The 24,746-nt window shown below is 45.0% G+C and overlaps 1 protein-coding gene across 1 annotated transcript in view; it reads left to right on the forward strand.

The window, feature by feature from the left end:
* The window catches only part of LOC126291859 (DNA-dependent metalloprotease SPRTN-like), a 130,062-nt gene that overhangs the window by 86,568 nt on the left and 18,748 nt on the right, over window positions 1–24,746 (forward strand). Inside the window, exon 4 of the mRNA XM_049985580.1 lies at window positions 15,205–15,562. Within this exon, the coding sequence (XP_049841537.1) occupies window positions 15,205–15,562 (358 nt within the window). The remainder of the gene's footprint in view (window positions 1–15,204; window positions 15,563–24,746) is intronic.

The raw sequence follows: 24,746 nt of genomic DNA on the forward strand, positions 1-24,746 counted from the left end.
ATAAATGCTATTCTTCACATGAGTGACAACTTTTAATATCTTCAACGATGCGTTATGAGGTTGAGCGACCAATACCATGCTGGGAGTGGCGTGCTGGCAGCAGTGTGTCCGTAGCCCCCGTGTCTCGTGTTCCAACGGCTAAGAAAATCGCCTATTCTAACTGTGGTAGGGGAAGCACGTGCGAGCTGTTTTGTGTATCGTTTCATGGAGCTGCGAATTCCCAGAAAAATTTCTGTAACAAAATCAGAAGAAAACCTTTACACATCAAACCCTCTTGGCAGCTCGACTCAGTAAGTTGTATTAATGGTCGTAGATCTCGGCTTTCTGACTGCCAAGCTGCTATACAATACAAGCGTCTCTGAAGAAATTCGAATGGACCGTCAACGATACGAAATTCAATAATGTTCTTCACTTAAGACTCCCATGCCAGGGTGATAAGTATGAAGGAAATAAACTGATTAGCAAATCGCAAGAAAATACTTTCAGCTCAAAGTGAAATGGTGAAAAACTTACAATGCGGCACAACAGGTAACGAATCTTTCCGCTGCTGACAAGCAAATTTTGGATTTCTAGGAACACGTAACATTATTTATAAAATGCCACGTTTGCATACCTGTTGAGTGTGCCACAGCATACCATTTAAACACAGACCCAATCGAAATCTGGGTAGCGTTTTACTGATTCGTGCAGATAGAAGCACGCTAGTGTACAGATACTCACTGTTGTTAAAACAGACTTACTTTCGTCGTAAGGTTATCGTGGGAAGTTTTCATTTCTTACAATACAGTGCAGTTTTCGTAACGTTTCTTTTAGTGTTAAAACAATACTAAACATGAGAGGGAAATTAATCATCAACGATATATGCGAATTCTCTGACGTTATCTATAACAGTCTGACAATGCACATGCAGTTTATTGTTTACATGCTTGTAGAAAACTAGTTCTGAGTTAAAGCTGTCAAACAAGGTTTGAAGAAGAATAAAATACCATTACCAGACGACAGCTAATGTAGAAAATACTTTTCTGACTATTTTGGCACGATGCGCTCTCCCCATACATAACACAAAGGCTTCCAGCGCATCTGCTGCCTAGCCGTCTATTAAACCTGAAAAGAACAAAATGACGCAGAAGTTAGCCTTTTTTCCACATGCGACTATTTTGGGTTGAGAAGTGAAGAGAATTATGTTTAAAGTTCCATTAAATTGTTAACTTCAGAAGACAGCAGAGTTGCGTTTTAAAAAATGTAGAAGCGAATGTAATAGAACTCGCGACGCCTTATCAACAGTGCGCGACGCTTACCGTTACGCTATTATCTGTGACGTAGCTACATCACCTCCAGAACTTCGCCATTCCACAGTGCTGTGAGATAATGCATATGAACGGATATAGACTTTTGAGAGACAGACAGTTACAGCATTTCTTTTGCTCTGCACGATGGTTTCAACAAACGGCTAGCGCAATAGAGTAGCTCAAATGGAAAGGAACACTTCCTATTTAAATTTCTGCTTCCTACACTGTTGGCAGTTCTGTGTGGGTGGTAGTTTCGTGATTTTAATTCGGTGATTGCAAAATAGTCGAATGTATGCACTGAGTAGCCAAGGCAGATAAGTCATGGTGATTCGGTCAGCCAAGTAAATGAATGTAATGAACATCCTGCAAACCACTACAGGGTGCCTGTGTGTCAGAATTCTCATCTTGTGTGCCCCAACGGTGTTATGATAGAGAAATGAGTCGTAGAGAAGAGGGTTTGGTGGTCTGTTGGACTGATGATAGTTTCATATGATAATGGTCTCGGTTCGATTCCAACTTCTGTCAATGTTTTTTGATAGGGAGAGGCAGATTCTATTCTCTTCTGGCTACGTCAAGTGAAGAAGGCATAATGGCATTGTGGTCTGAAAATCACATTAAACATGATATTCCTTGTCTACCAAGCAGACAGGTGGAACCACAATAAAGTAAGGAGTGCCGACATGTAGAAACTCTATCACCAGTAACGTTTCTTATACTAATTATTTATTTCTAGTGACAAAACAAACCCTGCATATGGTCACAGGACACATATTCCATCTTTTACTTGAGCTTCCGTATGTCGATAAAATTGTTTCTGAACTAGGAATGCAACTCAGACCGCCCTCAACGCGGAATTTCATCCCTTCGTGACAATACAGCTCGTCTACAACTTGTTATTTGTTCAAAACTGCAGATTCCTCAACATCTCCACATATTGCGCATGTATGGGTTGGAATCTTGGCCCAGCACTAAACTTTTCACTATGTATTATCAAGCTCAAGCATGAGAACACCTATCTGCTGGTGGATAATAATTTTTATTTTTAATACATTGTCATTTATTGTCAACACTAACGATATCTGACGTTTTTGACTCCCAGTGAGAGAACTATTTGCGAAATCACCGTAAGTTCAAGGATGTTATTCCGAGCTGCTGGTGGAGAAAAATTCGGTAGGTGTCGTCCCTTTGTGTGTAGTCAACAACGATATGTTTGGGGTTCGATTCTCAGTCAGCACTGAACACTTACTCATATTTCTAGTTCAAACATGGTGACACGTCGCTGTTGGTGTAACAGACCCATACATGACGTTCCTTTTCTCTAGAATATAACAGCGATACGTGCCGGGTTGGAGTCCTGGGAAGGAAAACTTAGTGTTTCGTCTTGTCATTTCGTTTAATACATCTAGCTACTGCCGAGACAATCCGAAATGTCGACGTTGATGGTGCTTAGATAACAATCCGATTAGGATCTGGTTTCGAATCCCTGTCCAACACAGTTTCACCTCACTGCATTTCAAGTAAGTCACTCGTGAAGAAGCAGTATTTAACATCTCTCGTAGTTCGTTAACAGGGTTAATAGATGCGGGGTAGGAATTCGCGACCGTTAAAAATGTTAAGTTATTTAATTTAAAGTTGCTATTTTCTAACTGATACTGTCCAAAAAATGAGGTATATCACTCTCTTTATGCCTAGTCAGGAATGACAATTTATGGCTCTGAGCACTATGGGACTTAACTTTTGAGGTCATCAGTCCCCTAGAACTTAGAATTACTTAAACCTAACTAACCTAAGGACATCACACACATCCATGCCCGAGGCAGGATTCGAACCTGCGATCGTAGCAGTCAGGCGGTTCCGGACTGTAGCGCCTAGAACTGCACCGCCACCGCGGCCTAGCCTACATGACCTGGGTTTGAATCCATATGCAGAATGAGGCGGTGCGCCGTGTCATTTGAAGTTCATACAAATTCTCAACTAGCTGCTCGTGAATAAGGTAAATTTTTAATGACATTTTGTGTTAAACAACAAGTATGGTATGTTACTTTGAAGAGGAAATCATGAATACGACTTACTTGCTACGTGCATTACTTATCTGACATAATAATGAGAGTGCTAACATTTCAGGTATGTCAGTTATTGCAATAAATGCGAGGTTACAAGCGTTAAGGACAGTCTTATCTGTGATGTGTTCCCTGATATTTGTAGTATCGTGATATTACTTTACATCTTGAGTTATTGCCATACAGAGCAGGAGCAGTGTTTTCTAGTGGTGATTTGTTGGAACCCTTTCAATAGTCAAACGACTGTACCAAGGAGCGATTAGAGGACCTGCTAGACAGCTGCGTTATGTAGGTCGCACGGGAATCAGGTGAAACGCAGTTAGGTCGTTCGGATACTTTTGAGCACGACTCTACATAAAATCAGAAGTTAAATGTCAAATGTTTTCACCAATAGCGAAATGCTGGAAACTTAATTGACAGTAGAATTGTTTTTGCCTGACTGGGGTTCGAACCCAGCATCTAGCGCCGTCGTTTTCTAGCCAGGAACAGACGATAAATAGCTATTGTTGGTTAACCAGTAGCGAGATGGGCGTATGTTTAGCTAGACATCAGGCGACGAAATGTTCTGTGCTGAATGGAATTCAAACCCCGCACACGTGGTCATGAAGAAACTTTAACTATCAAATTATTTTCCAATAATAGCTAGGAATGGTATGTTTGTACTTTCAGTGATGTGATGGAAAATACTCTGCTGGCTAGAAGTTGATTCAACAACATATCGTCGTTGGTGATCACAACGAACACAGCGTCAAACCCAAATACATTTTCACCACTAGGATGGAGAGGCATTTTTGAACTTGAAAAGATGTAGGGAAACGTTTGATCTTGTAATGTTGTTATAAAAAGCTCATCATGTGGATGAGAGTTGAAAAGAACACGTTACAGCTGACAACGCACGAAGAGACTTTGAAAATGCAACTATTTTTCGCCAGTAGTTCGGAGTGCACATGCTACGGCTTGAAATGAAATAATGAATATTTTGTGCTAATCAGGATTCGAAACCAGATGGGTGCCTTTAGAGGACGCCTAGAAGAGTTTGCAATCTTCGGGAACACAGTGAAATCGAATTCTAACCCCAATCCAGCACCACAATTTTCAACGTCTCGGTTTAAAATAAAGTAAGAGCCTTGTAAACGTACATGGCTATTGGTTCATTAAATGAAATACGTTTTCTAGTTTACGACGGCTTTCTGGTTACAGAGACTCTGCCTTACGGGGTTTCTCCATCTGTCACAGCTCAAACGAATGCTTAGTCGGCAGCGAAGGGATGTTATCTTTACTGCGGATATTGAACTACGGAGCTTACTGGCGTTCTGCACTTGGCGTTACTAGGGCTGAAGGAGAGCTACTTGTGTGTGTTAAAAATCTACGCCTGACGTGAGATGTGAACCTACACGTTTTACACACCAAGGAAAGATTAATCCACCAGACCACAGAACCCCATGCCAAGTAATTGAATTGCGTAGTATACATTTAGATATAGATGCAGATGTCAAGGGACGCGTAACAGGAAGGAGGGCGGGATCTGGGAATGGTTAGAAGTGCAGAAGTGCAAAATATAAGCGTGAAATGCTTGCAAAGTATTGCTTACTTAGATGTGTGCCACAGTTTTATCTTAGGACCGAGAGATAAGGAAGGACTGTTCTCAGAAAGAAGAATGGGTTATAGGGAAGGGGAGATCAAAGATACGGTTTCATAGGTGGCGAGAGGAATAATGGAGAGTAAAGACAGCAGCAATTAAAAGAGAAAATGTAGCGTCATTGTAAACCGCAAGATTTGTTTACAAAGTTTTGGGGGAGTGTAATAGAAGGGCACTTGCGGCGATAGTGTCAGAATGAGTGTGAGAGAAAATAGAAGAGATATTAACAACGAGTAAACATAAATGTTCAAATGTGTGTGAAATCTAGTGGGACTTAACTGGCAAGGTCATCAGTCCCTAATCTTACACACTACTTAACCTAAATTATCCTAAGGACAAACATACACACCCATGCCCGAGGGAGGGAGGTCTCGAACCTCCGCCGGGACCAGCCTCTCAGTCCATGACTGCAGCCCCCTAGACCGCTCGGCTAATCCCGCGCGGCGAGTGAACATAATATGAAATCGTTGGTGTATTGTGTGGAGGACGGAGGATGTATTCATGGATGGAGGAGAAGAGACAGGCGTATTTGAAATAACAAAACTACTGTGACAGTCCATCTACGCTGATTAGTTTGTAAGTATGTAGACAGGGTATGCCGGCCGGAGTAGCCGAGCGGTTCTAGGCGCTACAGTCTGGAACCTCGCGACTGCTACGGTCGCAGGTTCGAATCCAGCCTCGGGCATGGATGTGTGTGATGTCCTTAGGTTAGTTAGGTTTAAGTAGTTCTAAGTTCTAGGGGACTGATGACCACAGCAGTTAAGTCCCATAGTGCTCAGAGCCATTTGAACTTTATTTTTGTAGACAGAGTATAAAGGAAATCAAAATAGAATACTTAACAAACTGTATATTCAGAAGAAACCCACTTGAATTGAAAGGGCAACTCAAAGGAAAGCTAACCCATATTTTATCTTTTCTGTTGCCTCGCGAATTTCCACTAGCTCCCGGATGAAAAAGAAGACATAACAAAACATTTTAAGAACTCTAATATTTTATCCAGAATCCTTCATTATTTTGTACTTATACCACGCGTCTTGGCATAGAATGTATAAGCCGTCGGACGTAACAGCCTGAAGAAGCAAATTCCTCCCAGACTTCCAGCACGCAGTCCCAAAGAGCGTCCGCAGTAGTTGGTTGGTTTCGTGGCCAGTTCTCTGTTAATGTTCTGGCGACCTCAGCCCACATGTTTTCCATTGGGTTCATATCAGCCACCCGTGGCGTCCAGTCCATGACGTTGACGCCAATCGTGGAGAGCCGCTGCTGAACAAATGCAGACTTGTGAATGGGAGAATGGTCCTCTGTCAATGTGACGTCCCCTTCTGCGGACAGCATTCGCACTGACGGAAGCATCACATTTTCCAATATGTGCCCTGTCTAGAGTTCCTTCTATCCTGTGAAGAATTCTCGCCCCCCCCCCCCCCCCCCCCCGCAGAATTCGAACCCCAACAGGTAACAGATAGCCGGCCACTTCTTCTCGTCGTGGTTACATATTCGTGTCGATGGCGAGTCCCTTGCGGCCTGTAAAAGATTCGTGGACCGTCGTTATTCGTGGAAAACACCTTCTCATCAGCGAAAATGATGATGTCCCAAGGCGCCCTCATATGGAGCTCAGCAAATGCTAGCCGGTATAAAACGTTGTCTTCACTGAGCTCTTGTTTCACGGCGGATCATCGTGCTTGCAGTCCAGCGTCCCTCAGCCTTCGGCGAATCGTGTCACTGGAGCCGGGGAAGCTGGTCTCCCGCCGCAACTGCTTCGCGTTCAGAAAGGTATTTTCTCTGCTCCTAGACACAAGGTCTCTGTCTTCCTGCTGTGAGATCACTCTCTTCCTGCCTGAGCTAGGAGCCCGGTTGGTGGTGCCTCTTTCAAAGCAGGTCCTCCCCCATCTCGTTGCAGTGGTATGTTGTACGCCATACCTCCTGCCAGCTTCTCTAATGGAACATCATCCTTCCTCAATGAGAGCACCGACTGTACCTCGGCCGGCATGAGTGGCCGAGTGGTTCTAGGCGCTTCAGTCTGGAACCGCGCGACGGCTACGGTCGCAGGTTCGAATCCTGCCTCGGGCATCGATGTGTGTAATGTCCTTGGGTTAGTTGGGTTTAAGTAGGTCTAAGTTCTAGGGGACTGATGACCTCAGATGTTAAGTCCCATAGTGCTCTGAGCCATTTGAACCATTTTTTGACTCTACCTCGAATAGACCTCTCCAGGTGAGCCATTACGGCAGACAGTCTGATGTGTGTTTCTGCTTGCCGCTCTTATACTGATTCCAGGAGAGGAGGTAAACATATTTACGTCAAATGGAGTGGCAGAGGCATACGGCGAAGCCGTGCTGGCTCTTCCCGGGCTGTTGGCCCACCAACGCCACCACCAGCTCGCTCTCTTCCGTCTCGCCTCGGCCAGCCTGGCTGGCTCGTAGCTCGCGAGCTGCGGCTAGCACAGACCCGGGCCGCATGGCCACGATCACCCCTTGAAGGATCAAAAGTTACACCTAACCTACCCAAGTCTGTACTACAAACTAACGCAGCTACAGTTATTATGCTATAACATGTCCAGGCACACCTACTATTAACGATTTATTCAAATATTTGACGAACAATACTTTCAAAAATACATTCATTTAAACATAGCTACCACAAAATATTTCACCTAGCTAGCAATAGCATGACGCAGGAAACTATACTTTCCTGTATGCGCTGTGCATTAGATGTAGCCTTAAGAAAACCTGTATTCAACCACGACAACTAAGCGGAATATAAAAGTAAACAGGTTTGGCGGCAGCTTCTCCACATAATAGTATATACACTTAGTATATAATACACGTTTTGTGCACTTACACCATGTTCTCAGTGTCTCTGAAACAATACGTGCTGCACGACGGGAATTACTTTCTGCTGAGGCCTTCATTTACATCTCAATGATACACGACTACTAGAGAACATTGCTCTTTACGGCAGTCAACCCACTTGTAAATTAACACCATGATATCGCAGATATTAGGCAACACGTTGGTAGGGATGAGTAAGGTCTTAAGGTTTGCAACTAAACATGCTACTCCTAGCTACTACTGTGAATATGAAGTTGATTATTTGTCTTCATAACCATGTGGGCAGCGTTCGACTCTGTCAGAATACACGTTTTCGTCACCTTATTTATAGTTAAACGAGTGCACATCTCGCTGATGGTGGACCAACATTGGACATTTCTCGTCTTTTCCTGGTTAGATAACGACGGCGGTAGGCGCCGGGTTCGAATCCCGGTCAGGCAATAAAATTTCAGTCGTCATTTAAGGTTCCAACCCCACTACTGGTAACAAACTGTGATATCTACATTCTGATTTTACATACTTATTCAACAATCCGATTAGGTGCTTGGTTCGCATCCTTGTCCCCAGCATTACATGACGGCATTTCAATTTTAAATATGTGCATCCTTTATTCCTTGACAATGCAACACTATACAACGCCTTTCGAGGTTAATTACCAAAAATCCGTCTCTAATGACCTCGTTGTCGACGGGACGTTAAACACTAACAAAAAAAAATTACCAAGAAGGTAATTGTCATGTTAGGGTCCTGCTTTTGTACAAACATTATCGTCATTTACGTTCAAGTTGAGAATTGATAACTGGTACTGGTGCAAACGTCAATATTTGACGTTTCTTTATGCCTAGTGATCGAGTCTCTATAAGGCACAAAGCTTTGGTTGGTTGACAATGGCTTTACGTTCTGGGTTTGCACCCGGATCCGGAATGAAGACGTTGGTCATGTCATTTCAAGTACAACTTCGTATACAAGTAACTGTTGATGAGTAATGTGAACAATGATATTACTTGTGATTCGCTGTTAATGTTGGGATTTCCATAGAGAGGTTGCCGCCGTTAATCACGTTCTCTTTTAACTGCTTAGTATTACATAAAGTTCATGCGAAAACACTCCCCGTTGCACATTGAACGACCTTCAGCATGTGTTGGGTAAACCTTTTAGACAGCAAATAACTTGTTTCCAATTGCCATACAACTTTATAAATCCAAAATCTCAAATATTTAACTGTGCCTAACGATTGCTGAACGATTTATGTGACAAAACTACTTGTCCCATAACATTTGAAACGTTACTTATTGTAATTAACTTTAGTTTACAAACGTTAAGGACTGTCTGATCTCTTCTGTACTAATGTGGTGTTACTTTATATTTGGACGGACTGTCATAAAGACCGGTATTCTAGTTTCTAGTGGTACCCATTGTGTATCTAAAGACTGTACTGTGGAGGGTTGCGACTATGTGCAACACAGATATGCTATGTTGGTTGCATACATTCAGGTGCAGCCTACACGTTGGAATTCAGGGGTGACCCACTTTTTTTGCTGTCGAGTGTACATTCTCTCTACTTTGACTATCATCAGTTATTTTACAGTCCAAACAGCAAAACTCGTCTACTTTGTGTTCTTTTTCTCTTGTAATTCCCTCAGGATCGCCTGTTTTAATTCAATTGCGTCCTATATTTTCGTTTCATTGTTGTTGATCAACTTATCCACCTCTCAAGACACTAACCATTGAGTTACACTTCTATTCAAAGTCCTTTGCAGTCTCTCAAAGAATTAATATATCATCTGCAAACCTCAGTTGTTGTTTGTTCTCCGTGAACGTTACTCCCTTCTTTATATTTTCCTATGCTTTGCTTCACAGATAGCTAGATGTACAGTCTCAAAATTGGGGATAGGCTATCACTCTTTCTCAATCACATGATTGCCTTTCATGCCACTCAACTGTCGTTTGGTTTCTGTACATGTTGTAAATAGCGTTTCGTTCCCTATATTTTACCCCAGATACCTTCGGAATTTCAAAGAGAATATTCCATTCAACACTGTCAAAAGATTCCTTTAAGTCTACAAATGCTATAAATGTATGTTTGTCTTTCCTTAACCTACCTTGTGAGAGAAGTCCTAGGATCAGTATTGCCTAGCGTGTTTCTTCATGACTTATTAAATTGATTATTCGGTAATATTCACTTCTGTCATCACCTCAATTCTTTTAAGTTGGAATTCTTTCATTCTTCTTGAACTCCAAGAGTATTTCGCCTGTCTCACACAGCTTACATACCAGGTGGAATAGTTTTGTCTTGTATGACTGTCACAAGGATACCAATAGTTCAGACAGAGTGTTGTCTACTCTAGGTGCCTTCATTCGACTTTGTCTTTCAGTGCTCGGTCAATTCTTCACGCATTGTATCTTCCATCACATCTCCATCTAGGTCCCCTTCCTTTTATAGAACATTGCTTTAAAATTAGTTTCCCTTCCTCCTTCCAACTTTCATCTTTCCATTCTCCACTTGGTCCTGGATTTCCATCTGAGTTTTTGATATTCATACACCTTCTTTCTAAAGGCCTCTTTTCCTAAAGGCACTATCTGTCTTTCTCCTATATACCGGGTGATCAAAAAGTCGGTATAAATTTTAAAACTGAATAAATCACCGAATAATGTCGATAGAGAGGTACGAATTGACACACATGCTTGGGATAACATGAGGTTTTATTAGAACCTAAAAAAAAAAAAATTCAAAAAATGTCACAGGTGGCGCTTCATCTGATCAGAATAGCAATAATTAGCATAACAAAGTAAGACGAAGCAAAGATGATCTTTACAGGAAATGCTCAATATGTCCACCATCATCCCTCAACAATAGCTGTAGTCGAGGAATAATGTTCTGAACAGCACTGTAAGGCATATCCGGAGTTATGGTGAGGCATTGGCGTCGGATGTTGTCTTTCAGCATTCCTAGAGATGTCGGTCGATCACGATACATTTGAGACTTCAGGTAACACCAAAGCCAATAATCACACGGACTGAGCTCTGGGGACCTGGAAGGCCAAGCATGACGGAAGTGGCGGCTGAGCACACGATAATCACCAAACGACGTGCGCAAGAGATTTTTCACGCATCTAGCAATATGGGGTGGAGCGCCATCCTGTTAAACATCGTACGTTCCAGCAGGTGTTTATCAGCCAGGCTGGGGATGATGAGATTCTGTAACATATCGGCGTACCTCTCACCCGTCACGGTAGCAGTTACAAAACCAGTATCACGCATTTCCTCGAAGGTCCGCTAACTCTGATATTTTTTTAATAAAACCCCATGTTAGTCCAAGCATGTGTGTCAATTTTTACCCCTCTATCTACGTTATTCCATGGTTTATTAAGTTTTCAAATTTATACTGACTTTTCGATCACCCGGTATACACTGTCGGAAAAAAGTCGCACCAGCAAGGAGGAGTTCAGCGATATAAAAAAGTTTGTAGGCTTGTCTCCACATCTGAAACGTTGATTAAAATTTCGCTCCAGTCACTTAGTGGTGCTAGCAGCGTTACTATGCGGATGCAAATCAGGTTTGCTTTAAATACACGCTGTAACGGTTGTGAGCGTTGGTTACCTTTGAGATCGGACATGGTGAGTTGTTTGTCTAGAACGCTCTTAAGGCGGCAAAGACGCCATTATCAACACCTCACTGAGTTTGGAAAAGGTCATGTAACAGCCCTATGGGCAACGGCCTTGCCACTGTGGATACACCTGTTCCTGTGAGATCACCGAAGTTAAGTGCTGTCGGGCGTGGCCGGCACTTGGATGGGTGACTATCCAGCCGCCATGCGCTGTTGCCATTTTTCGGGGTGCACTCAGCCTCATGATGCCAATTGAGGAGCTACTCGACCGAATAGTAGCGGCTCCGGTCAAAGAAAACCATCATAACGACTGGGAGAGCGGTGTGCTGATCACACGCCCATGCTACCCGCATCCTAAACTGAGGGTGACACGGCGGTCGGATGGTCCCAATGTGCCACTTGTGGCCTGAAGACGGAGTGCATGTAATAGCCCTACGGCTTTGCAGAAAGACAAGGTAGGAATGTAGCCACTGTACATGACTGCTGGCAGCAGTGATCAGGGGATACTACGATTGCAAGAAGAGTCCCAGGCGGTCACGTGGCTCTACAGAGAGGGGGGAAGGGTGGTGGGGGGGAGAGAATTGTATTCGGGATATGACACTGGCGCATGGCACTGCATCTGCAGCAGCAGTTGGCACTACAGTGACACAACGAACTTACAGGACAGTTCCAAACCAGACCCACTGTAGCATGTGTTCCACTAATCCCAAACCCCTGTCATTTGAGGCTTCAGTGTTGTCAAGCGAGAGCTCACTGAATGGTAGATTGGAGGTCTCGTGTATTTCCTGATGAAAGATGGTTCTGCCTCGTTCTCAGCTCTGGCCGTGTGTTGGTTAGGAGGCCAACTGAAAGCCTGCAAGTAACCTGTCTGCCTGCTACACACACCCTGGACCGACACCTGGAGTCTGCATTGCGATTTCGTATGACAGCAGGAGCGCACCATGGTTATCACACGCTGACTGGAAATTGTGCATCAATACGATGATTCGACCTCTTGTGCTGCCATCAATGAACAGCATTAGAGAAGGTTTTCAAACAGGATAACGCTCGTCCACATACTGGTGTTGTAACGCAACATCCTCTACAGTGTGTCGACATGTTACATTGGCCTGCTCGATCACGAGATGTGTCCCTAGTAGAGCATACGATGAAATCGTCGTTCGAACCTCCAGCGTCATTCACAACCAACATTAATCGTCCCTGTATTGACAGACAAAGTGCTACATGCATGGAACTCCAGTCAACAAACCGACGCTTGACACCTGTACATCTTAATACAACAAGAAGAAATGCAGATGATAAATGGGAATTCATTGGACCAATATATTATAGTATAACTAACATGTGATTACATTTTCACGCAATCCTGAGAAGTCAGTACCCAAAACAACCACCTCTGGAAGTAATAACGGCCTTGATACGCCTGGGCATTGAGTCAGAGTTTGGATGGCGTGTACAGGTACAGCTGCCCATGCAGCTTCAACACGATACCACAGTTCATCAAGAGTAGTGACTAGCGTATTGTGACGAGCCAGTTGCTCGGCCACCATTGACCAGACGTTTTCAATTGGTGAGAGATCTGGAGAATGTGCTGGCCAGGGCAGCAGTCGAACATTTTCTCTATCCATAAAGGCCGTGCATTATCCTGCTGAAATATAGCGTTTCGCAGGGATCGAATGAAGGGTAGAGCCACGGGTCGTAAAACATCTGAAATGTAACGTCCTCTGTTCAAAGTGCCGCCAGTGCGAACAAGAGGTGACCGAGACGTATAACCGATGGCACCCCATATCATCACGCCGGGTGATACGTCAGTATGGCGATGACGAATACACGCTTCCAATGTGCATTCACCACGATGTCGCCAAACACGGATGCGACCGTCATGATGCTTTAAACAGAGCCTGGATTCATCAGAAAAAAAAGTTTTACCATTCGTGCACCCAGGTTCGTCCTTGAGTACACCATAGCAGGCGCTCCTATCTGTCATGCAGCGTCAAGGGTAACCGCAGCCATGGTCTCCGAGCTGGTAGTCCATGTTGGTGTGAACGTCGTCGAACTGTTCGTGCAGATGGTTGTCGTCTTTGAAACGTCCCCATCTATTGACTCAGGGATCGAGACGTTGCTGCACGATCCGTTACAGCCATGCAGATACGATGCCTGTCATCTCATTTGGTAGTGATACGAGGCCGTTGGGATCCAGCACGGCGTTCCGTATTACCCTACTGAACCCACCGATTCCATATTCTGCTAACAGTCATTGGATCTCTACCAACGCCAGCAGCAATGTCACTATACGATAAACCGCAATCGCGATAGGCTACAACCCGCCTTTATCAAACTCGGAAACGTGATGGTACGCATTTCTCCTCCTTTCACGAGGCATCACAACAACGTTTCACCAGGCAACTGCGGTCAACTTCTATTTGTGTATGAGAAACCGGTTGGAAACTTCCCTCATGTCAGGACGTTGTAGGTGTCGCCACCGGCGCCAACCTTGTGTGAATGCTCTGAAAAGGCAATCATATGCAAATCACAGCGTCGTCTTCTTGTCGGTTAAATTTCGCGTCTGTAGCACGTCATGTTTGTGGTGTAGCAAATTTAAGGGCAAGTAGTGTATATGCACGTTTGCATGCTTTCATTCAACATTCTGGCGATTACACGGCTTATTAATGTAGCAGCGCTTCACACTTGCAATAGCTTATCTCGCACTGACATTGATCTGTGATCTTGATATGTTAATCACTTCAGTTACCTAGACCAGAAATTTCATTACTCCATATCTACATATGTAGTCCGCAATCCACCATAAGGTGCGTGGCGGAGGGTACCTCGTACCACAACTAGCATCTTCTCTCCCTGTTCCACTCCCAAACAGAAAGAGGGGAAAATGACTGCCTACATGCCTCTGTACGAGCCCTAATCTGTCTTATCTTATCTTTCTGGTCTTTCCGCGAAATGTAAGTTGGCGGCAGTAAAATTGTAATGCAGTCAGCCTCAATTGCTGGTTCTCTAAATTTCTTCACTAGCGATTCACGAAAAAAAAAAACTCCTCCTTTCCTCCAGAGACTCCCACCCGAGTTCCTGAAGCATTTCCGTAACACTCGTGTGATGATCAAACCTACCAGTAACAAATCTAGCAGCCCGCCTCTGAATTGCTTTTATTTCCTCCCTCAATCCGACCTCATAGGGATCCCAAACGCTAGAGCAGTACTCAAGGATAGGTCGTATTAGTGTTTTATATGCGGTCTCCTTTACAGATGAACCACATCTTCCCATTATTCTACCAATGAACCGAAGACGACCATCCGCCTTCCCCACAACCGCCATTACATGCTTGTCTTACTTCATATCGCTCTGCAATGTTACGCCCAAATGTTTACTCGGCTTGACTGTGTCGCTAATGGAGTATTCAAACATTACGCGATTCTTTTTCCTATTCATCTACATTAATTTACGTTTATCTATATTTAGATTAGCTGTCATTCTCTACACCAATCACAAATCCTGTCCAAGCCATCTTGTATCCTCCTACAGTCACTCAACGACGACACCCTCCCGTACACCACAGCACCATCAACAAACAGCCGCATATTGCTATCCACCCTTTCCACTCTACATTATTTCTTGGTGCCCCAATCTTTTCCATCAATGCACATGCTTCTCTAGCCTTACATCAGCGTGTCACTACTATTGTCAGTCTGGAGACACCAACTTCTATTTACGATCTTCTAGAACAGAGGAGCACGCCGAGTATCCTTTTCCAGCCGCGGTGTCGTTTCGGTTGCAGCACGAGATGATCCACGCCTACCTCTTCGTGGTCGACAGCGACCAGAACAGGCAGGAGCACACCTCCGCCTTCTGCCGGCACATGGCTCGCATCAACAAGGCGGCGGGGACCAGCGTCAGGTCGCACCACGATGTGTACGAGGGTTTGGACCCCTTCAGGAGGCGCTGGTGGCGCTGCAGTGGGCCCTGCCGGAAGTGGCCACCACGGTATGGGATAGTGACTCGCTGCAGAGGATGTCCCCCGGGCCCTGGGGACGCGTGGTGGGTGCGTCACCAGCTGCTCTGCGGGGGCACCTTCCGCAAGGTGCACGGTCCAGATGGGTACTCCAGAGGAACACGTAGCTGCATCTCGTCAGATGGTGAGCGAACAGATAACTCTGGATCCTATGTGTTCATGGTAGCACCTGTTGAAGTAGGTAAAACCTTGTGACACAAAATACTCTGCTAGAAAAACGCAACACCCTCGTGAACTGTGGAAACCTTCCATGCAGGCCTCTCGCAGGGAATCAGTGGTCCTCTGTGTGCTCTGCAATGACCATACGTGGCTAATGCATGGTTACCTACTCCACTGCGAGGACACACCTCAGTGTCGTTGTGGCTCCCAAATGACAGTCGTCCACCTCTTGCTGGACTGCCTACTGATAGCCACTCTGCAGCAGAAATAAGAAATACTGGCACAGAGATCCTGTTGCATGCTTTCCGTAATATTTTTGTACATTTCATTTTGGAGCAAGCAGATGCATTTTGTACTGGTTTAAGATAAATTGCTGAAATAGTTTTTTGGAAAGTGCCTCGAGAGATATTATTTCACACTGAGAGAGGGGCCACACACAGTGGCTTGTGACTGCAGTTTGTATTTTGGTATTTATAATTGTGAGCACATTTATTTTAATCTGCAGTTATGTAGCAAACTGTGGTTTCTCTGTATGCATTTGTCATTGACAGATTTTGTACTTGTAGTTTTTGAAGTTTATTTGCTCTGTAATTTTTGGTAATAATTCTTCATAAGTGGAAGATAATGTCCTGGTGCAAAAAACTATGGCCAATTTTTATAGAGATGATCTTGTTTAATCTCAGCACCGTGCCCTTGGGTTTTACGTTTTATCTGAGAGTGGGTTTTATACTTCTATGTAGGTTTTAGCGCATGTCCTTTATCCCTCTGTGTCCTCCACCCTAGTGCTTTTATAATGGCTGTTTTAATGTGTTGCCGCACGGGATTAGCCGAGCAGTCTCAGGCGCTGCAGTCATGGACTGTGAGGCTGGTCCCGGCGGAGGTTCGAGTCCTCCCTCGGGCATGGGTATGTGTGTTTGTCCTTAGGATAATTTACGTTAAGTAGTGTATAAGCTTAGGGACTGATGACCTTAGCAGTTAAGTCCCATAAGGTTTCACACACGTTTGAACACTTAATGTGTTGCGGAGTGGCTGATTTTCACTTTTTATTCTCGTGGTTGGCCAGCCACTGTAATCTCCTTTCACGTTTACTCTCTTCTATTTCTAGCGTCCCTCTGTTTTCTTGTCCTCATTTGTTCCTTTTAGTGTTTGTTGCCTTCACTTTATTCTTGTGGCTTCTCCTTTCTTTCCGTTTTGTGTTATATGTTTCGTCCGTCTTATTCTCACACTTTTGGCATTGTTTTATTAGGAACAAGGGACCGATGACCTTGTAGTTTGGTCCCTTCTCCCGCCTTTAAACCAACCAACCAACCAACCTTAAGGAATGTATTCAGTGGCACAAGGGTATAATACCTGAATATTCAGGGGTTTTATTGTTAAGGATTAACTTACTAAGATCGTCAGAGATCATACGGACGTGAGACGACTGTGCACCCTCTGTTTTGACAGTGTATACTCCCACTGAGGAGCTCCAGCCATTTGGATGTGGTCGTACTTTGAGGTTGGTGAAGTCTGGATGTACATATCAGTGGTTTGCTGCAAATATTGGGCACAGTGTATCGGTGCTTTCAAAAGTGGTTTGTAAGACTTTTTATTTAAAAATAGTACTTTATTGATAAAACACAAGATATTAATACAATTGAAAACGAGTATTATGATAAAAGTGATTCATGAACAACAACATTATGTTATACACACTAACCCACCTCCTTATTTAATTAGTGGGTCCTATTATTATACAGAATAAAGCAGCTTATACTGATTGGTTAATGGCACTTACTATGGACAGGGTTAATCTATTTGACTACACTGGGTTATTCTATCTGCGCTGCAGCGTTACAGGTGTACCACAAGCCTACTGTTAAGGCCTGCTCACTGAGCTAATGACAATGAGCGTGCCCCTGGCATTTGTGTGTGTTTGTGTGTGTGTGTGTGTGTGTGTGTGTGTGTGTGTGTGTGTGTGTGTTTGTGTGTGTGTGTGTGTGTGTGTTTGTGTGTGTGTGTGTGTGTTTGTGTGTGTGTGTGTGTGTTTGTGTGTGTGTGTGTGTGTGTGTGTTTTGTGTGTGTGTGTGTGTGTGTTTGTGTGTGTGTGTGTGTGTGTGTGTGTGTGTGTGTGTGTGTGTGTGTGTGTGTGTGTGTGTTTGTGTGTGTGTTTGTGTGTGTGTTTGTGTGTGTGTTTGTGTGTGTGTTTGTGTGTGTGTTTGTGTGTGTGTTTGTGTGTGTGTTTGTGTGTGTGTTTGTGTGTGTGTTTGTGTGTGTGTTTGTGTGTGTGTTTGTGTGTTTGTGTGTGTTTGTGTGTGTGTGTGTTTGCGTGTTTGCGTGTTTGCGTGTTTGCGTGTTTGCGTGTTTGCGTGTTTGCGTGTTTGCGTGTTTGCGTGTTTGCGTGTTTGCGTGTTTGCGTGTTTGCGTGTTTGCGTGTTTGCGTGTTTGTGTGTTTGTGTGTTTGTGTGTTTGTGTGTTTGTGCGTGTGTGTGTTTGCGTGTGTGTGTTTGCGTGTGTGTGTTTGCGTGTGTGTGTTTGCGTGTGTGTGTTTGCGTGTGTGTTTGCGTGTGTGTTTTGGAGTATTCGGGCGCTAAACAGCATGTTCATCAGCGCCCAAACGCATAGAAACAGGAACACATGGGGTGAAGGGACGAAGACGGACAGCGAACAAGAACGGCTAAAAGACAGACCTGACGCAGTTCCAAATCCTCACATACAGGCAAAACAAGATTAGAAGAAACGCACTAAAAAAAAAGGAAAGGAAACCCAAGGAAAAGAGAACAGAAATCGAAGTGGAACAAGTAGGTAATCGTGACTGGCGGACCTCTTACCTAAAACCTGCGTGAGCCAGTCACCCAGCAGCACATAAAAATGCTCTCCTTAAAATCCGAGGCAACAAATGGGACAGGACACAAAACCGTAAGACCTTAACCACAGTCGTTGCGTCGTCTTGCAAAATAGAGGGCAAGTCCGGTGGCAAGGAAACCACCGCCCTCTGGTCAGAGAATAAAGGACAGTAAATTGGACGCCACAAGCTCTGCAGATTGGGGGGGGGGGGGGGGCAGAGTAAAAAACCGTGCGTTAAGGGACTGCGCCCGATGCGGAGGCGAGCGAGGAGAACCTCATCCCGCCTGCATGACTGGTAGGACGTACGCCATGGCCGCGTGGTGGCCTTGACCAGACGCAGCTTATTTTCACCGACTGCCAGCCACTTCTCTTGCCATTGACACTTAACACGAAAACGCAAGAGGGAGGTAACAGTATGGAGGGGGACGGCACATTCAACAACGTGAGGGAGGAAACATGCATCTTTGGCAGTCACATCCGCCGGTGCGTTTCCCCTGCTACCCACGTGCCCCGGCACCCAGCAGAAAGAAACCTCCTTCCCCTGCCGCTGCAGGTGGAGTAGGGCATCGTGGATGTTCTGGACGACCGTATCCGCTGGGTACAAGTGTTGCGTGGTCTGAAGGGAGTCAGAACAGATAAGAAACCTAAGACTGAGAACACATCTCATCTAGGAGGAGGAGATTAGTGTTTAACGTCCCGTCGACAACGAGGTCATTAGAGACGGAGCGCAAGCTCGGGTGAGGGAAGGATGGGGAAGGAAATCGGCCGTGCCCTTTCAAAGGAACCATCCCGGCATTTGCCTGAAGCGATTTAGGGAAATCACGGAAAACCTAAATCAGGATGGCAGGAGACGGGATTGAACCGTTGTCCTCCCGAATAAGAGTCCAGTGTGCTAACCACTGCGCCACCTCGCTCGGTCATCTCATCTAGAATGAGATTTTCAGTCTGTAGCGGAGTGTGTGCTGATATGAAACTTCCTGGCAGATTAAAACTGTGTGCCCGACCGAGACTCGAACTCGGGACCTTCGCCTTTCGCGGGCAAGTGCTCTACCATCTGAGCTACAGCTGTGAGTACCGGGCGTGAGTCGTGCTTCGGTAGCTCAGATGGTAGAGCACTTGCCCGCGAAAGGCAAAGGTCCCGAGTTCGAGTTTCGGTCGGGCACACAGTTTTAATCTGCCAGGAAGTTTCACATCTCATCTGCTCCAATGCCCGCAAGATCGCAAACAATTCGGCATCAAAGCTGGTAAACGCCGCAGGAAGCCGTAACTTGACGACTCGATCAGGGAAAACAACAGCACAACCAACAGAGTCCCCCTGTTTAGACCCATCCGTAAATACTGGTACATGGTCGGGATGCTGGTCTAAAATATCGTAAAATGAGGTAAAAACAAACGCAGGAGTGCAGCTCCTCCGGTACTCTGACAAGTCTAAAAGGAGGCAGGCGGGTAAAACCCTGGAGTTGGGGCGCCACACGCTCCACACCAAGGGACTCTAGCAAATGCTTGGCACGAATCCCAAATGGTCTCGTTGCCCTGGGACGACTGGAAAAGAGACGTTCCATAGGCGGTCGGGCAACGGTAGGGTACGCAGGGGAGGTAGCACAGGCAGGGAATTGACACACTCGTCAAACCATGAGGAGTTTCCGCCGGATGGCGAGCAGCGGTTCCCCTGCCTCAGCACACAGGCTGGGGATGGGACTGGTACGGAAGGCACCAGTGGCCAGCCTGATACCCTCATGGTGTACTGCGTCAAGGATCTTCAGATACGAAGGCCTTGCTGACTCATACACGGTGCAAGCATAGACAAGACGCGACCAGACGAAAGCCCTATAGAACACTGGGCTGGCCATCTACTTTAGAATCACTGCAGTCCCTACCTATGTTAGTAAAATAAGGTGGTGTCCTAATTTTACATTATTCTAGTGTAACTACGTCCTAAAGAATCTGGGGTAAATGTCACGTTCGGGAATGATACACCTGCCCTCCTGGTCCTGCAGTGCGGGGGATTCCGGTCGTGAAGCGGCCGGCCAGTACCACGCTCGCTGGCTATTGCAGGTGTACCTGTGTCTAGATCGGTTTATTTTTGGCCTTCTAATGAAATCCCTCGCAATCTTTTGGGATATTTCGTTTGCCAAACTGTATAGAACATCAAAGGTCTCGACACGTCGTAGTAGTGCATATGTATCTCTGTTCGGTAATTGGTTCCTGGCCGGCCGCGGTGGTCTCGCGGTTCTAGGCGCGCAGTCCGGAACCGTGCGACTGCGACGGTCGCAGGTTCGAATCCTGCCTCGGGCATGGATGTGTGTGATGTCCTTAGGTTAGTTAGGTTTAAGTAGTTCTAAGTTCTAGGGGACTTATGACCACAGCAGTTGAGTCCCATAGTGCTCAGAGCCATTTGCACCAATTGGTTCCTGAGTTCGAGCGCCACATCGTCGTACAGCGTGCAGTCATAGACGACATGTTCGGGTGTTCCGTCCGCAGCACCACAGTCGCAAGCTGGTGTTGCCTGTTTTCCAACTCGACATAGATATGTTGGATATGGTACATGTCCTGTAAGAAAGTGCACCAAACCCCTGCTCGGCTCAAATTAGATCATCTGAAGCCTTCCCTGATGTTGGGGCAATAGTTGGAATACCCTTCTTCCCGTTTCCTCATTTTCCCATTGCTGTTGCCATAGTTCTTCACCCCTTCTCTTGGTTGCATGTTTACCCCCAACTTGTACCGCCATGATTTCCCTAGTCTTGTCTATTTTCCCCTTGGAGACCCAATACCACACTCCCTGTTCACGAATTTTTATGTCCAACGGACATACCCCAATTATCAGTAAGCCGCCCCCCCCCCCCCCCACCCCAGGAGTTTTTCGGCATGCCCCGACAGAACGCAACAGCATAGTCCGCTGCACCCTTCTCACAGCCATGGCGGGCACCACACTCGCATATCCTCCTAACAAGGGAACCTCCCCATCGCACCCCCCTCAGATTTAGTTACAACTTGGCACAGTGGATAGGCCTTGAAAAACTGAACACACACCAATCGAGAAAACAGGAAGAAGTTGTGTGGAACTATGGAAAAATAAGCAAAATGTACAAACTGAGTAGTGCATGTACAACATAGGCAACATCAAGGATACTGAGAGCTCAGTGGTCCCGTGGTTAGCGTTAGCAGCTGCGGAACGAAAAGTCCTTGGTTCAAATCTTCCCTCGAGTGAAAAGTTTACTTTCTTCATTTTCGCAAAGTTATGATCTGTTCGTTCGTTCATTGACGTCTCTGTTCACTGTAACACGTTTAGTGTCTGTGTTTTGCGACCGCGCCGCAAAACCGTGCGATTAGTAGACGAAAGGACGTACCTCTCCAATAGGAACCGAAAACATTTCATCCCAAGGCCATAGGTCAACCGATTCCTCCACAGGAAAACACGGCTGATATATTCTATACGACACTGGTGACGGCATGTGCGTCACATGACAGGAATATGTTGTCAACCCATCTAACTTGTGCACTTGGCGAATGGGTAAAAAGATTTTTCTACCTTGCCCGATTTAGCTTTTCTTGTGGATGTTATAATCACTCCCAAAAAAGTGATTAACAACAAATGAATGCAACAGTTTCACAGTCGCACAGTTTTCCCTGTGCTCCGTCAAAACATATGTTTTCAACGTTTTTAAATTTTTCCATGTGTAGACCGTCAAATCCTGCATATATCCAAGCAAATCTGAACATGTCCTGGAATTTTGGAGAGCGAAGTTGATTATGTGTGAGTGCCTGAACTTTGATAATTGACACGCGATCACGTAAACAATACTGCTCTGTGTACCTGTGCAGCTTCGCAAAATCATAGAATCTTTTCACACAGTATTTCACTTGCCGAAAACCAAACACATCTAACTTGGAGGAATGGTAATCACGTCTACTCGCACACTAAAATAGTACGGACAGATTGGTCTGAAAATAAAATTTAAACTTTTCACTCGAGGGAAGATTTGAACCAAGGTCATCTCGTTCTGCAGCTGCATATAGAATATTTTTGTGTCTTTTTCCTTACAGTGGACTACTCCAGAAGAGATTTGTTGCTGAATGTTTTTCAAGCAGTTTTTGTTGGTACATTAGGAGCGTCTGTCTGAATTTTGTAGTAGTGTGAGGTGGAAATTGCTTCTTGCAGGTGCCAAAGGATACTTGTTGGATCAACCCATTGCGCAACTTGACAAAATAAAACCCACACTCAGAGAGAGTGGAGTTTGTAGACAGATAGTTTACGGCATATGGAAGTTTGCATTTGGTCGTGATTCATGCTTGGATACCCAAATGGTACAGCTACTGCATGCAGGAAGTGGGAAATCTGGGATCGAGTCCTAGACCGGCATAACACAGACACTGCAATATCCTAAGTTGCTGCATGTCCTGTATGTGTTCAGTTGGCTAGAGATCTGATAATCTTCGTGGCCAGGGCAGTAGTTTCACCTCACAAAGGGTGCGCATGTCCTGTTGAAGAAGTACATCACATTCCTGTCGCAGAAATGGTAGTAGCACAGAAATGTCATCCTGTAGAATGTAGCGGCCACATTTAGGCTGTAGGAATACTAAATATGAGCTCTAGTTATGTAAGGTGTCAGGCAAATCCAACACCTTCCATGAAAACTCTGACATAATAAGCAAATCCAGTAGTATGTCACATAGCTCCGAATAAATCGTGACATTAAATTAACCAAAGTAATACGAGTAACGAGTGAGCAAATGGAATACCACAGACTAACACAAGAATGCCTAAATGCATGTCGTACCTTCCCACCGTGAGGCAGACGCAGTTCCGAGGGGAGAAACGAGGACAGAAGCCGAGAGCAGAACCGTGTTAAGCTAGAAGGCCCTACGATAACGGACGGAGTGGACACCCACGTCGCTAGCCCACCGCTAAGTCTACCACCCGCACAGTTTAGCGTGAGGCTTTTTCGCGTCTCTGTTACGTCAAGGACCACCCCCAGCCCATGTTAAAAGATAGAGCCCTCCAGAAGAACAGTATAGATCTTACGATAACGCTAAAAGGACCACACCACCCGCACGTTTTAGCGTGAGACCTTTTAGCGTCTCTGTTACGTTGCAAACTTTAAAAACATTGCCGCACCACGAAAAGTATAACGTTTCTCATTGGATAGACAGAATCTTTGTAGGCGGAGCTTAAGGTTAACATTGAGACCCTGATTGGTCAGATGAAAACACAGCCAGATAGCTTTTTTAAATCTACTTCGGTAAAATTGTAGTAAGGAGAGTAGAGTTAGTTCCGAGACGGCGAGCTGGATGGCTGGTGCGCCGGCCGCTGTCGCCCTGTCGCTGCCTAAACACCGACAAGGTAATGAACGCACGCGATGCCGCATTTTTGAGCGCATAAGGCTTCACTCAGAACTGCAGAAGACTCATCTGTTACACCCCTTTTTTTGTGTAATACTAGTGTCGATCGTTAATTAAAACTCATGGTGTTCACATTTGCCACTTGAAGAACAGATCTGAAACGCGATGATTTTTCTTTTATATAGTTATCGAGAAGCCACATCAGCCACTGTAATTTACGACAAGTTAGATAAGTAATTAAAGATAATTGAGGGTCACTGTAGACCATTTTGATAGTTTTCTCTTTTGTGAAACTTAATTTAAACATAGATTATAGATGTGATATGGCATAGGTCATCCTTCGATCGATTGTAGAACTTGGAAACCCATTCAGGGAATATTCGTTCCCATTTTTGTTGAACGCAGTTGGTTTTTACCATCCTGTATTAAAACATTTCCTTTTATCAATAGTGCAATTCATAAACGATGTTTTGTGAGTAGAATAAAATTTCCAATGATAAACTTAACTGCTTTTTAGACGTTATTTTACAAAGCCATGAACCCTTTCCTCTAAATTTAGTTAGTATTAAGATTCTTTTACAGGGAGTGCAGTGGAGCTGACGCTGAGATCATTAAGTATTTGGTTATATCATCGCTAGTCTCACTGAACGCTTCTGAATTCTACATGTCATGTGTGGTCTGGCGTCTCCTTACCAGCAACAGGTCCCAGGTTCAAACTAGTCAATTCCCTAAAAAACACGCTCAGAGCATCGTTGCGCGAAAGTGGTAGGAGACACGATATAGAATAAACAGACAGCACCATGAATGTTTAGAGTTGTAGCTGGTGGCCCCTCAAACATCATGAGACCTGGGGACAGCACTTGAGTGTTGTGGGCGAGTGTCCTCTGGAATAGACGGTTCACTACACCTAAGCCCTACGCGTGTACATCCATCACTCACACAAGGGCAGAACTACTCTGATTACTTAAGACAATAGAGCTCCA

This window comes from Schistocerca gregaria, chromosome 9 (genome assembly GCF_023897955.1).
Source record: "Schistocerca gregaria isolate iqSchGreg1 chromosome 9, iqSchGreg1.2, whole genome shotgun sequence".
Classification (NCBI taxonomy): Eukaryota; Metazoa; Arthropoda; class Insecta; order Orthoptera; family Acrididae; genus Schistocerca; species Schistocerca gregaria.